Below are 12952 nucleotides of genomic sequence, written 5' to 3' on the forward strand. Positions count from 1 at the left end.
CGCCACCCCGAAAAAGATCCGTTTATTCCTACTCTCTGTTTCCTGTTATTTAACCAATTTTCAATCCATGTCAATACATTACCCCCAATCCCATGTGCTTTAATTTTGCACACTTACCTCTTATGTGGAACTTTATCAAAGGCCTTCTGAAAATCCAAATACACTACATCCACTGGTTCTTTCTTATCTATTCTATCAGTTACGTCCTCAAAAAATTCCAGTAGGTTTGTCAAACATGATTTTCCTTTCATAAATCCATGTTGACTTTGTTTAATCCCGTTGATATTATCTAATTGTGCCGTTATTACATCCTTTATAATAGACTCCCTACTACTGATGTTAGGCTAACTGGTCTGTAGTTCCCTGTTTTCTCTCTCCCTCCTGTTTTAAATAGTGAGGTTACATTTGCCACCCTCCAATCTGCAGGAACTGTTCCATAATCTATAGAATTTTGGAAGATGACAACCAATGTATCCACTATTTCCATGGCTACCTCTTTTAGTACTCTGGGATGCAGATCATCAGGCCCTGGGGATTTATCGGCATTCAGTCCTGTTAGTTTTTTCAGCAATATTTTCTTATTAATTATAATTTCCATTAATTCCTCTTGCTCACTACACTTGGTTCCCTAGCATTTCTGGAACGTTATTTGTGTCCTCTTCCGTGAAGACAGAACCGAAGTATTTATTTAATTCTTCTGCCATTTCCTTGTTCCCCATTACAAATTCTTCTGTTTCTGTCTGTAAAGGACTTACATTTGTCTTCACTAATCTTTTTCTTTTTACGCACTTGTAGAAACTTTTGCAGTCGGTTTTTATGTTACTTGCAAGTTTACTCTCATACTCTATTTTTCCCCTCTTAATCAATCTCTTGGTCTGTTTTTGCTGAATTGCTCCCAATCCTCAGGCTTGCTACTTTTCCTGGCAACTTTGTATAACTCCTCTTTGGATCTAATACTATCCTTAATTTCTTTTGTTTGTCATGTTGGGCCACTTTTCCTTTTATATTTTTACGCCAGAAAGGAATGTATAACTGTTGCAATTCATGCATTCGTTCCTTAAATATTAGTCGTTGCCTATCCACCGTCATGCCTTTTAATGAATCTTCCCAATCTATCATAACCAATTCATTCCTCAGACTTTCGTAGTTTCCTTTGTTTAGATTTAGGACCCTAGTTTCAGATTGGATTACTTCACTTCCCATCTTAATAAGAAATTCAATCATGTTATGGTCACTCTTTCCTAAAGGACAACAAGAATGTTAATTAACCCCTTCTCATTACACAATACCCAATCTAGGATAGCCTGTTCCCTAGTAGGCTCCTCAACATACTGCTCTTAATAAAAAAAAAAACATCTCGTACACGCTCCAGGAATTCATCTGCCACAGTATTATTACTAATTTGGTTTGGCCAGTCTATATGTAGATTAAAGTCACCTACGATTACTGTAGTACCCTTGCTACATGCATCTCTAATTTCCTGTTTGATGCCGTCCCCTACACTACCACTACTGTTTGAAGGCCTATAGACAACTCCCACCAATGTGTTCTGCCCCTTGGTGCTCCTTAGCTCCATCCAGACTGATTCTACATCTTGATTTTCTGAGCCAATATCCTTTCTCACTATTGCTCTGATTTCATCCTTTACTAACAACGCCACACCACCCCCTCTTCCTTTTTGCCTGTCCTTCCTAAATATCGAATATCCTTGCACCCTGCAACCATGTCTCCGTGATTGCAACTATATCGTATCCGTTTATATCTATTTGCGCTGTTAATTCATTTACCTTATTACAGATGCTTCGTGCATTCAGATACAATGCTTTTAAATTTGTATTTTTAACATTATTAGACATCTTAACATTATTTTGTACTATAGCCCTATTTGTCTCATTTGATATTTTTTCTTATCTGGACCCTATTTGTTAGTAGACTCTTGTGTTTGTATGCTCTGTCCCTTCCTGACATTATCTGGTTATCTTTACCACAATCACTTTCCTGCATTGCTTCCTTTTCTTTTCTCTTTAGCATTCTAGATTGCTGTCTACTGCGACCGTCCTCCGCCCCCCCCCCCAACCTTATTTAGTTTAAAACCCTATCTACCTCCCTAGTTAGTCGGTTCGCGAGAACTCTGGTCCCAGCATAGTTCAGGTATAGTCCGTCCCCACGGAACAGCTCTCTCTTTCCCGAGTATTGGTGCCAGTGCCCCATGAATCGAAACCCACTCCTCCCACCTCTGAGCCACGCATTCATCTCCCTGATTCTATTGACCTTATGCCAATTTGCTCGTGGCTCAGGTAATAATGAAGAGCTTATTACCTTTGTGGTTCTGCTTTTCAATTTAGTCCCTAGGCGATCAAACTCTCTCAGCAGAACCTCTTTCTTAATCCTACCTATGTCATTGGTACCTACGTGTACCACGACAACTGAATCCTCCCCCTCCCACTCCAAGTTCTTTTCCAGCCCGGAGGAGATGTCCTTTACCCTGGCACCGGGTAGGCAACACAGCCTTCGGGACGCACGCTCTTGGCTGCAGAAAACCCTATCTATCCCCCGAACTATACTGTCCCCTACTACAACCACCTGCCTCTACTTCCCCCACTTGAATGGCTTTCTGCACCACGGTGCCTTGGTCAGTCTGCTCGTCCACCCTGCAGTCTGCACACTTGTCCTCAAGGGTTGCAAGAACCTCAAGTCTGTTGGACAAGTGCAGGGACTGAAGCTCCTGCAATACTACCTCCTGGATCCCTTACCTGCTTCACTCGCAGTCACACTCTCCTGTCCCTGACCACGTGTCAATTCTAAAGTATTTAATCTGGAGGGTGTGGCTGCCTCCTGGAGCGAACTTTCTCCCTCCCTGATGTCTCGCAATGTCTGCAGTTCGGACTCCAGCTCCTCGACTCAGAGCCGAAGTTCGTCGAGTCGCAGACACTTACCGCAGATGTAGTCACCCTGGACCAAAACGTCCAGAAGCTCTCACATATTGCAGCAGCAACACATCTCCTGTTTTCCCGTTATATTATTTAATTAATTAGTTTAGCGTTAATCAAGTATTTACCCTATATAGTTTATTAAATTAGTTAAACTAATAAAGGTTAGTTTTTAGTATTTAGTTATATGCTATATGTTAATTTAAAGAAAAACTTAGCCCACAATCATGACCAATCACTTACCTGCCTTACCTGCAATGTCACACAACAGAGTTCTCCTCACCCTGAGCTGTGTGATCTCCTGGGAGAGGCAAAAAAACAGATAAAAACCCAAGCCAATTGGGGAAAAAATCTGGGAAAATTCCTCTCCGATCCAACCAGGCGATCGAAACTAGTCCAGGAGATTACCCTGCCCGTATGCTGTGGTCTGCTGTGGCCTTTATCCCCACTCTCGGGCCTCGGTCTGCTCCCGTTCAGGTATGCCGCCGCTCTACGGAAAAAGTTAAGAAAAACAAGGCAAAGCAACACCTCCCGCCCCCACTTCACCGAACTCTCCCACTTATGAAACTCTTATTTTCTCACTCTGAGCTGAAGCAGGGGTTACATTTTCTACCTTCCAATCCACTGGGTCCATTCTAGAATCTAGGGAATTTTGGAAGATCACAACCAATGCATCCACTGGGGCCGAAATTCAGGATCCGGGTAAGGCCCGTTACTGCCGTTTTGCAGCGGCCATGCGGTGGAATCGAGTGGCTGCCGCGTTGCAGTCGATTGGCCACCACGATCCAAATTCACCTCGGGGATTTTTCGGGCGCTCCCCACTTCCGCCCCGCTGCTGCCGACCGTCCCAAGTGTATCAACAAAGCGCGCACCCCCGCTCTCCCGCACCTCCATCCCACTCCGCACGAAATTCACCTGAAAAAAATCTTTGATCCGCTGCGCTTTTTCTGCCAGTGCACCTTGTTTTGTATGTGTGAGCCACAGCAATGTGGCGGCCCTTCAAGGGAAGGGCCCAACAGGCAGCCTGGCACCCCATCTTGGGTGCCAGGCCGCTGGCCTGGCCGAAACCCTCCCTGGTGGCCCAGTGGCCGAAACAAAAAATTTGCTGCTTCTATCCCCTTTAAATGAGGGGAGAGACATGGTGACCCACACACGCAATAACGTCACCACCGCTCCGCCGCTGACTGACAGTGGCGGAGACTCGGTCCCGCACTGACTTCCGCCCCTCACCAGCACTTACTACGCATTTCCGCCCCCATTATGACCGACTTCCGGTCTTCTCAAAAAAAGACAAAAACCTGAATCTGGATCAAGAGTTGACCTCTTCCGAGACGGCGGTAGAAACACTTAAAAAATCGTAAGTGCGGCAACTTACTGGTGGGCCTGAATATCAGCCCCACTATCTCTGCAGCCACCTCTTTTATAACCCTAGGATGTAGGCCATCAGGTCCAGAGGCTTTATCTGCTTTTAGTCCCATTAGTTTCTCATGTACTTTTTCTCTACAGATATTAATTATTTTAATTTCCTCACTCTTATTAGCCCCTTGGTTTCCCACTATTTTTTGTCTGCTGTTTGGTGCCTTCTACTGTGAAGACAGATACAAAATATTTGTTTAAAGTCTCTGCCATTTCCTATTCCCCATTATAATTTCTCCTGTCTCAACCTCTAAGGGACCAATGTATAATTTTGCGACTCTATTCCCGTTTACGTAATTTTAGAAGCTCTTATATTCTGTTTTTATATTTCTTGCGAGTTTACTCTCATTCTATTTTCTCCCTTTTTATCAATTTTTTGGTTTTCCTTTGTTGGTTTCTAAAGCTGTCCCAATCTTCAGGCATACTACTATTCTTCACAACATTATAAGCCTATTTTAATCTAATACTATCCTTAACTTCTTTACTGCTCCACGGATGGATCACTTTTCTCGTGGAATTTTTACTTTTCAGTGGAATATATCTTCGTTGAGAATTTTTAAATATTTCTTTTGAATGTGGAGTTGATATAGATTGTGTGTTTAATGCTTTAGATTGTTGGGTTGATATTTTAGATTATTGAGTCACAATATTTGAAGAATTTCATGCAGGTATGCTTGTTAGTGATAAATGTAGAACTAAAGAAAATCTTAATCAGGTGAAATGGATTGCATACAATTTCAGTGGTGAATCGATTTGTAAAATAGTGTGTTACTTTTCTCATTTTATTGTATCTTAGCTGTTTATTTTTCCTGTGATCACTGCTAATGCTATCTGGTTGTGGAAACAGAATTGTTTTCCTGCTATGTATTATGGGTAAATGATATCATAGACTCTGTGAATTGTGCAAAAGCCCTCTTCTCTCCCGACATGTGCCACCACACATAATAATCAAGAAATTATCAATTTTATTTCCACCATAAGCCTGTTAGAAATGGAAGTCAAGGTACATCGTGTCCTAAGGTTTTCCACAGCCTCTTTGGGATGTCACTTCTCAAGATCGCCTATTTTCACCTCTGGAATATTACCCGTCTCCGCCCCTGCATCAGCCCAGTTTGCTGCTGAAACCCTCATCCATGTCTTTGTTACCTTCAGAGTCAACTATTCCAATGCTCTTATGGCTGGCATCCCATCTTCTACCTTCCATAAACTTAAGCTCATCCAAAACTCTGTGGCCATATCCTAACTTGCACGAAATAACGTTCACCCATCAACCCCTGTGCTCACTGACTTACAATGATTGCCAGTCCCCGAACGCCTCGATTTTAAAATTCTCATCCTCGTGTTCAGATCCCTCTATGGCCTCGCTCCTCCCTATCTCTGTAACCTCCTATAACCCTCCGAGAACTTTATGTTCTTCCATTCTAGCTATTGTGCATCTCCAAATTCCTTCGCCTCACCATTGGTTGGCATGCCTTCAGCTGTTTGGGCTAAGCTTTGGAATTCCCTCCTTAAACCTCTCCTTCTCTCCTCCTTTAAGACATTCCTTAAAACCTACCTCTTTGACCAAGATTTTGATCACCTGTCCTAATGTCTCCTTCTTTGGCTGTGTCAATTTTTGTTTTTGTGTGATTACACTCCTGTGAAGTGCCTTGGAGCATTTTACTACAACAACCACAACTTGTATTTATATAGTGCCTTTAACATAGTGAAACATTCCAAGGCGCTTCACAGGAGTATTATGAAATAAAAATTTGACACCAAGCCGCATAAGTAGAAATTAGTTTGGTCAAAGAGGTATGTTTTAAGGAGCATCTTGAAGGAGGAAAGAGAGGTAGAGAGGCGGGAGGTTTTGGCAGAGAGTTCCACAGCTTGGGGCCTAAGCAACAGAAGGCACGGCCACCAATGGTTGAGCAATTATAATCAGGGATGCTCAAGATAGCAGAATTAGAGGAGCGCAAACAGACATCTCGGAGGGATTGTGGGGCTGGAGGAGATTACAGAGATAGGGTGGGACGAGGCCATGGAGGGATTTGAAAACAAGGATGAGAATTTTTAAATTGTTAAATACATGTGATTTAAATAAGTGACGTGTTAGAATGTTTAGAAACATCTGTGTGTTAAGTTCCAAAATAGTAACTTTCTTTTGTTTGAAATATGTTTACATTTTTGTACCTAACGTGCATTGTATTATATATTTTTAGGAAAAACCACCTTAGCTGACAGTCTTATTGCTAGCAATGGGATCATTTCTAATCGACTTGCAGGAAAGGTAAGCAATTAATAAATTAGACACTATGGGCTCAAGTTTCAGACGCCCGCTAGAACAGTGCACATCGGAGAGGCCCGCCTAATTTATAGAACAAAAATTGCGCCGAATACTTACCTCGCGATTCTCCGATATCTGTAGGCCCTTTTCCACCTCGGCGCGGCGCAGCAGAAACTGCTGGGGACGGAGCTACAGCCCTGCGCCAAAACAGTGCCGGCAGCTGCGCGCGTGCGCAGTAGCTCCCAGCCCTCCCAGCGCGTCCTGTCACCAGGGCGACGACCCTATCCCAGGCCGAAGGGACGTTGCCCCTATCCCGGGTTGAGTGGCCTGACGCATCTTACCTGGTGGCGGGGCCCGCCCGGCCACTCACTGGGGGCAGCCCTGCCCGAAGTCCTCCTGGGAGCCCTGCGTAAGTGTCGGCGGCGGCAGGGCCCGCGGCCTCTCGCTGGAGGTGGGCCCCGCCTGAAGAGTCGGCGGCAGCAGCAGCCTGGCATGTGCTACGTGCGGGCCCTGCCCGAAGTCGTCGGTGGGCCTGCGGCTTCTCGCTGGGGGCGGGCCCCGCCTGAAGAGTCGGCGGCGGCCCAGCACCGGCGGCATCTTCTTCCCCCCCCCCCCCCCCCCCCCATCCTCTTCTCACCCCCCCATCCTCTTCTCACCCCCCCATCCTCTTCTCATCCCCCCATCCTCTTCTCATCCCCCCATCCTCTTCTCGCCCCCCCTCCTCTTCTCACCCCCCCATCCTCTTCTCACCCCCCCATCCTCTTCTCACCCCCCCATCCTCTTCTCACCCCCCCATCCTCTTCTCACCCCCCCATCCTCTTCTCACCCCCCCATCCTCTTCTCACCCCCCAGCCTCTTCTCACCCCCCCATCCTCTTCTCACCCCCCCCCCATCCTCTTCTCTCCCCCCATCCTCTTCTCACCCCCCCATCCTCTTCTCACCCCCCATCCTCTTCTCACCCCCCCCATCCTCTTCTCACCCCCCCATCCTCTTCTCACCCCCCCATCCTCTTCTCACCCCCCCATCCTCTTCTCACCCCCCCATCCTCTCTCACCCCATTCCCTCTCACCCCCCCATCCTCTTCTCACCCCCCCATCCTCTTCTCACCCCCCCATCCTCTTCTCACCCCCCCATCCTCTTCTCACCCCCCATCCTCTTCTCACCCCCCATCCTCTTCTCACCCCACCTCTACCCATGCCGGGCGCTCACCCCCCCATCCCTATTCACTCACCCCCCCATCCTCTTCTCACCCCCCCATCCTCTTCTCACCCCCCCATCCTCTTCTCACCACCCCCCATCCCTTCTCACCCCCCCCATCCTCGTCTCACCCCCCCATCCTCTTCTCCCCCCCCATCCTCTTCTCACCCCCCATCCTCTTCTTCACCCCCCCATCCTCTTCTCACCCCCCCATCCTCTCTCACCCCCCCATCCTCTTCTCACCCCCTGCCCCCCCCCCATCCTCTTCTCACCCCCCATCCTCTTCTCAACCCCCCATCCTCTTCCTCACCCCCCCATCCTCTTCTCACCCCCCCATCCTCTTCTCACCCCCCCCCCCATCCTCTTCTCACCCCCCCATCCTCTTCTCACCCCCCATCCTCTTCTCACCCCCCCATCCTCTTCTCACCCCCCCATCCTCTTCTCACCCCCCATCCTCTTCTCACCCCCCCATCCTCTTCTCACCCCCCATCCTCTTCTCACCCCCCCATCCTCTTCTCACCCCCCATCCTCTTCCACCCCCCCATCCTCTCTCACCCCCCATCCTCTTCTCACCCCCCCATCCTCTTCTCACCCCCCTCCTCTCTCCCCCCATCCCTTCTCACCCCCCCATCCTCTTCTCACCCCCCCATCCTCTTCTCACCCCCCCATCCTCTTCTCACCCCCCCATCCTCTTCTCACCCCCCATCCTCTTCTCACCCCCCCATCCTCTTCTCACCCCCCATCCTCTTCTCACCCCCCCATCCTCTTCTCACCCCCCCATCCTCTTCTCACCCCCCCATCCTCTCTCACCCCCCCATCCTCTTCTCACCCCCCCATCCTCTTCTCACCCCCCATCCTCTTCTCACCCCCCCATCCTCTTCTCACCCCCCATCCTCTTCTCACCCCCCCATCCTCTTCTCACCCCCCCATCCTCTTCTCACCCCCCCATCCTCTTCTCACCCCCCCATCCTCTTCTCACCCCCCCATCCTCTTCTCACCCCCCCATCCTCTTCTCACCCCCCCATCCTCTTCTCACCCCCAGCCTCTTCACCCCCCATCCTCTTCTCACCCCCCATCCTCTTCTCACCCCCCCATCCTCTTCTCACCCCCCATCCTCTTCTCACACCCCCCATCCTCTTCTCACCCCCCCATCCTCATCTCACCCCCCCATCCTCTTCTCACCCCCCCATCCTTCTTCTCACCCCCCCATCCTCTTCTCACCCCCCCATCTCTCACCCCCAATCTCTCTCACCCCCCATCCTCTTCTCACCCCCCCATCCTCTTCTCACCCCCCCATCCTCTTCTCACCCCCCCCATCCTCTTCTCACCCCCCCATCCTCTTCTCACCCCCCCATCCTCTTCTCACCCCCCATCCCACCCCCCCATCCTCTTCTCACCCCCCCATCCTCTCTCACCCCCCATTCTCTTCTCACCCCCCCATCCTCTTCTCACCCCCCCATCCTCTTCTCACCCCCCCATCCCTCTCACCCCCATCCCCCCCCCATCCTCTTCTCACCCCCCCATCCTCTTCTCACCCCCCCATCCTCTTCTCACCCCCCATCCTCTTCTCACCCCCCCATCCTCTTCTCACCCCCCCATCCTCTTCTCACCCCCCATCCTCTTCTCACCCCCCCATCCTCTTCTCACCCCCCCATCCTCTTCTCACCCCCCCATCCTCTTCTCACCCCCCATCCTCTTCTCACCCCCCCATCCTCTTCTCACCCCCCATCCTCTTCTCACCCCCCATCCTCTTCTCACCTCCCCATCCTCTTCTCACCCCCCCATCCTCTTCCTCACCCCCCATCGCATCTCACCCCCATCAGCGGTCTCACCCCCCATCCTCTTCTCACCCCCCCATCCTCTTCTCACCCCCCCATCCTCTTCTCACCCCCCCATCCTCCTTCTCACCCCCATCCTCTTCTCACCCCCCCATCCTCTTCTCACCCCCCCATCCTCTTCTCACCCCCCCATCCTCTCTCACCCCCCCATCCTCTTCTCACCCCCCCATCCTCTTCTCACCCCCCCATCCTCTTCTCACCCCCCCATCCTCTTCTCACCCCCCCATCCTCTCCCGCACACTGCCGCGGCGCTCCACCCATCCTCTTCTCCCCCACCATGCGGCGCTCTCACCCCCCCAGCCTCTTCTCACCCCCATCCTCTTCTCACCCCCCCCCCCTGCTCACCCCCCCATCCGCTTCTCACCCCCCATCCTCTTCTCACCCCCGCGGCATCCACATCTCACCCCCCCATCCTCTTCTCACCCCCCATCCTCTCTCTCACCCCCCCATCCTCTTCTCACCCCCCCATCCTTCTCCCACCCCCCATCCTCTTCTCACCCCCCCATCCTCTTCTCACCCCCCCATCCTCTTCTCACCCCCCCATCCTCTTCTCACCCCCCCATCCTCTTCTCACCCCCCCATCCTCTCTCACCCCCCCATCCTCTTCTCACCCCCCATCCTCTTCTCACCCCCCCATCCTCTTCTCACCCCCCCCATCCTCTTCTCACCCCCCCATCCTCTTCTCACCCCCCCATCCTCTTCTCCCCCCATCCTCTTCTCACCCCCCCATCCTCTTCTCACCCCCCCTCCTCTTCTCACCCCCCCATCCTCTTCTCACCCCCCCCATCCTCTTCTCACCCCCCCATCCTCTCTCACCCCCCCATCCTCTTCTCACCCCCCCCATCCTCTTCTCACCCCCCCATCCTCTTCTCACCCCCCCATCCTCTTCTCACCCCCCCATCCTCTTCTCACCCCCCATCCTCTTCTCACCCCCCCATCCTCTTCTCACCCCCCCATCCTCTTCTCACCCCCCCCCATCCTCTTCTCACCCCCCCATCCTCTTCTCACCCCCCATCCTCTTCTCACCCCCCCATCCTCTTCTCACCCCCCCATCCTCTTCTCACCCCCCATCCTCTTCTCACCCCCCCATCCTCTTCTCACCCCCCCATCCTCTTCTCACCCCCCCATCCTCTTCTCACCCCCCCATCCTCTTCTCACCCCCCCATCCTCTTCTCACCCCCCCATCCTCTTCTCACCCCCCCATCCTCTTCTCACCCCCCCATCCTCTTCTCACCCCCCCATCCTCTTCTCACCCCCCCATCCTCTTCTCACCCCCCCATCCTCTTCTCACCCCCCCATCCTCTTCTCACCCCCCCATCCTCTTCTCACCCCCCCATCCTCTTCTCACCCCCCCATCCTCTTCTCACCCCCCCATCCTCTTCTCACCCCCCCATCCTCTTCTCACCCCCCCATCCTCTTCTCACCCCCCCATCCTCTTCTCACCCCCCCATCCTCTTCTCACCCCCCCATCCTCTTCTCACCCCCCCATCCTCTTCTCACCCCCCCATCCTCTTCTCACCCCCCCATCCTCTTCTCACCCCCCCATCCTCTTCTCACCCCCCCATCCTCTTCTCACCCCCCCATCCTCTTCTCACCCCCCCATCCTCTTCTCACCCCCCCATCCTCTTCTCACCCCCCCATCCTCTTCTCACCCCCCCATCCTCTTCTCACCCCCCATCCTCTTCTCACCCCCCCATCCTCTTCTCACCCCCGTCCATCCTCACCCTTCTCACCCCCCCATCCTCTTCTCACCCCCCCATCCTCTTCTCACCCCCCCATCCTCTTCTCACCCCCCCATCCTCTTCTCACCCCCCCGTCCTCTTCTCACCCCCCCGTCCTCTTCTCACCCCCCCCGTCCTCTTCTCACCCCCCCGTCCTCTTCTCACCCCCCCGTCCTCTTCTCACCCCCCCCGTCCTCTTCTCACCCCCCCGTCCTCTTCTCACCCCCCCGTCCTCTTCTCACCCCCCCGTCCTCTTCTCACCCCCCCGTCCTCTTCTCACCCCCCGTCCTCTTCTCACCCCCCCGTCCTCTTCTCACCCCCCCGTCCTCTTCTCACCCCCCGTCCTCTTCTCACCCCCCCGTCCTCTTCTCACCCCCCCGTCCTCTTCTCACCCCCCCGTCCTCTTCTCACCCCCCCGTCCTCTTCTCACCCCCCCGTCCTCTTCTCACCCCCCCGTCCTCTTCTCACCCCCCCGTCCTCTTCTCACCCCCCCGTCCTCTTCTCACCCCCCCGTCCTCTTCTCACCCCCCCGTCCTCTTCTCACCCCCCCGTCCTCTTCTCACCCCCCCGTCCTCTTCTCACCCCCCGTCCTCTTCTCACCCCCCCGTCCTCTTCTCACCCCCCCGTCCTCTTCTCACCCCCCCGTCCTCTTCTCACCCCCCCGTCCTCTTCTCACCCCCCCGTCCTCTTCTCACCCCCCGTCCTCTTCTCACCCCCCCGTCCTCTTCTCACCCCCCCGTCCTCTTCTCACCCCCCCGTCCTCTTCTCACCCCCCCGTCCTCTTCTCACCCCCCCGTCCTCTTCTCACCCCCCGTCCTCTTCTCACCCCCCCGTCCTCTTCTCACCCCCCCGTCCTCTTCTCACCCCCCCGTCCTCTTCTCACCCCCCGTCCTCTTCTCACCCCCCGTCCTCTTCTCACCCCCCCGTCCTCTTCTCACCCCCCGTCCTCTTCTCACCCCCCCGTCCTCTTCTCACCCCCCCGTCCTCTTCTCACCCCCCCGTCCTCTTCTCACCCCCCGTCCTCTTCTCACCCCCCCGTCCTCTTCTCACCCCCCCGTCCTCTTCTCACCCCCCCGTCCTCTTCTCACCCCCCCCCCGTCCTCTTCTCACCCCCCCGTCCTCTTCTCACCCCCCCGTCCTCTTCTCACCCCCCCGTCCTCTTCTCACCCCCCCGTCCTCTTCTCACCCCCCCGTCCTCTTCTCACCCCCCCGTCCTCTTCTCACCCCCCCGTCCTCTTCTCACCCCCCCGTCCTCTTCTCACCCCCCCGTCCTCTTCTCACCCCCCCGTCCTCTTCTCACCCCCCCGTCCTCTTCTCACCCCCCCGTCCTCTTCTCACCCCCCCGTCCTCTTCTCACCCCCCGTCCTCTTCTCACCCCCCCGTCCTCTTCTCACCCCCCCGTCCTCTTCTCACCCCCCCGTCCTCTTCTCACCCCCCCGTCCTCTTCTCACCCCCCCGTCCTCTTCTCACCCCCCCGTCCTCTTCTCACCCCCCCGTCCTCTTCTCACCCCCCGTCCTCTTCTCACCCCCCCCGTCCTCTTCTCACCCCCCCGTCTTCTCACCCCCCCGTCCTCTTCTCACCCC

The 12952-nt window shown here is 53.5% G+C and overlaps 1 protein-coding gene across 3 annotated transcripts in view; it reads left to right on the forward strand.

The window, feature by feature from the left end:
* efl1 (elongation factor like GTPase 1) overlaps positions 1 to 12952 on the forward strand; it is a 372345-nt gene that overhangs the window by 12160 nt on the left and 347233 nt on the right. For all 3 annotated transcript variants that reach the window (XM_070858673.1, XM_070858675.1, XM_070858674.1), the window contains exon 3: positions 6548 to 6615. In XM_070858673.1, coding sequence (XP_070714774.1) covers positions 6548 to 6615 — 68 coding nt within the window. The remainder of the gene's footprint in view (positions 1 to 6547; positions 6616 to 12952) is intronic.

Source organism: Pristiophorus japonicus, chromosome 17 (assembly GCF_044704955.1).
Source record: "Pristiophorus japonicus isolate sPriJap1 chromosome 17, sPriJap1.hap1, whole genome shotgun sequence".
NCBI classification, from domain to species: Eukaryota; Metazoa; Chordata; class Chondrichthyes; family Pristiophoridae; genus Pristiophorus; species Pristiophorus japonicus.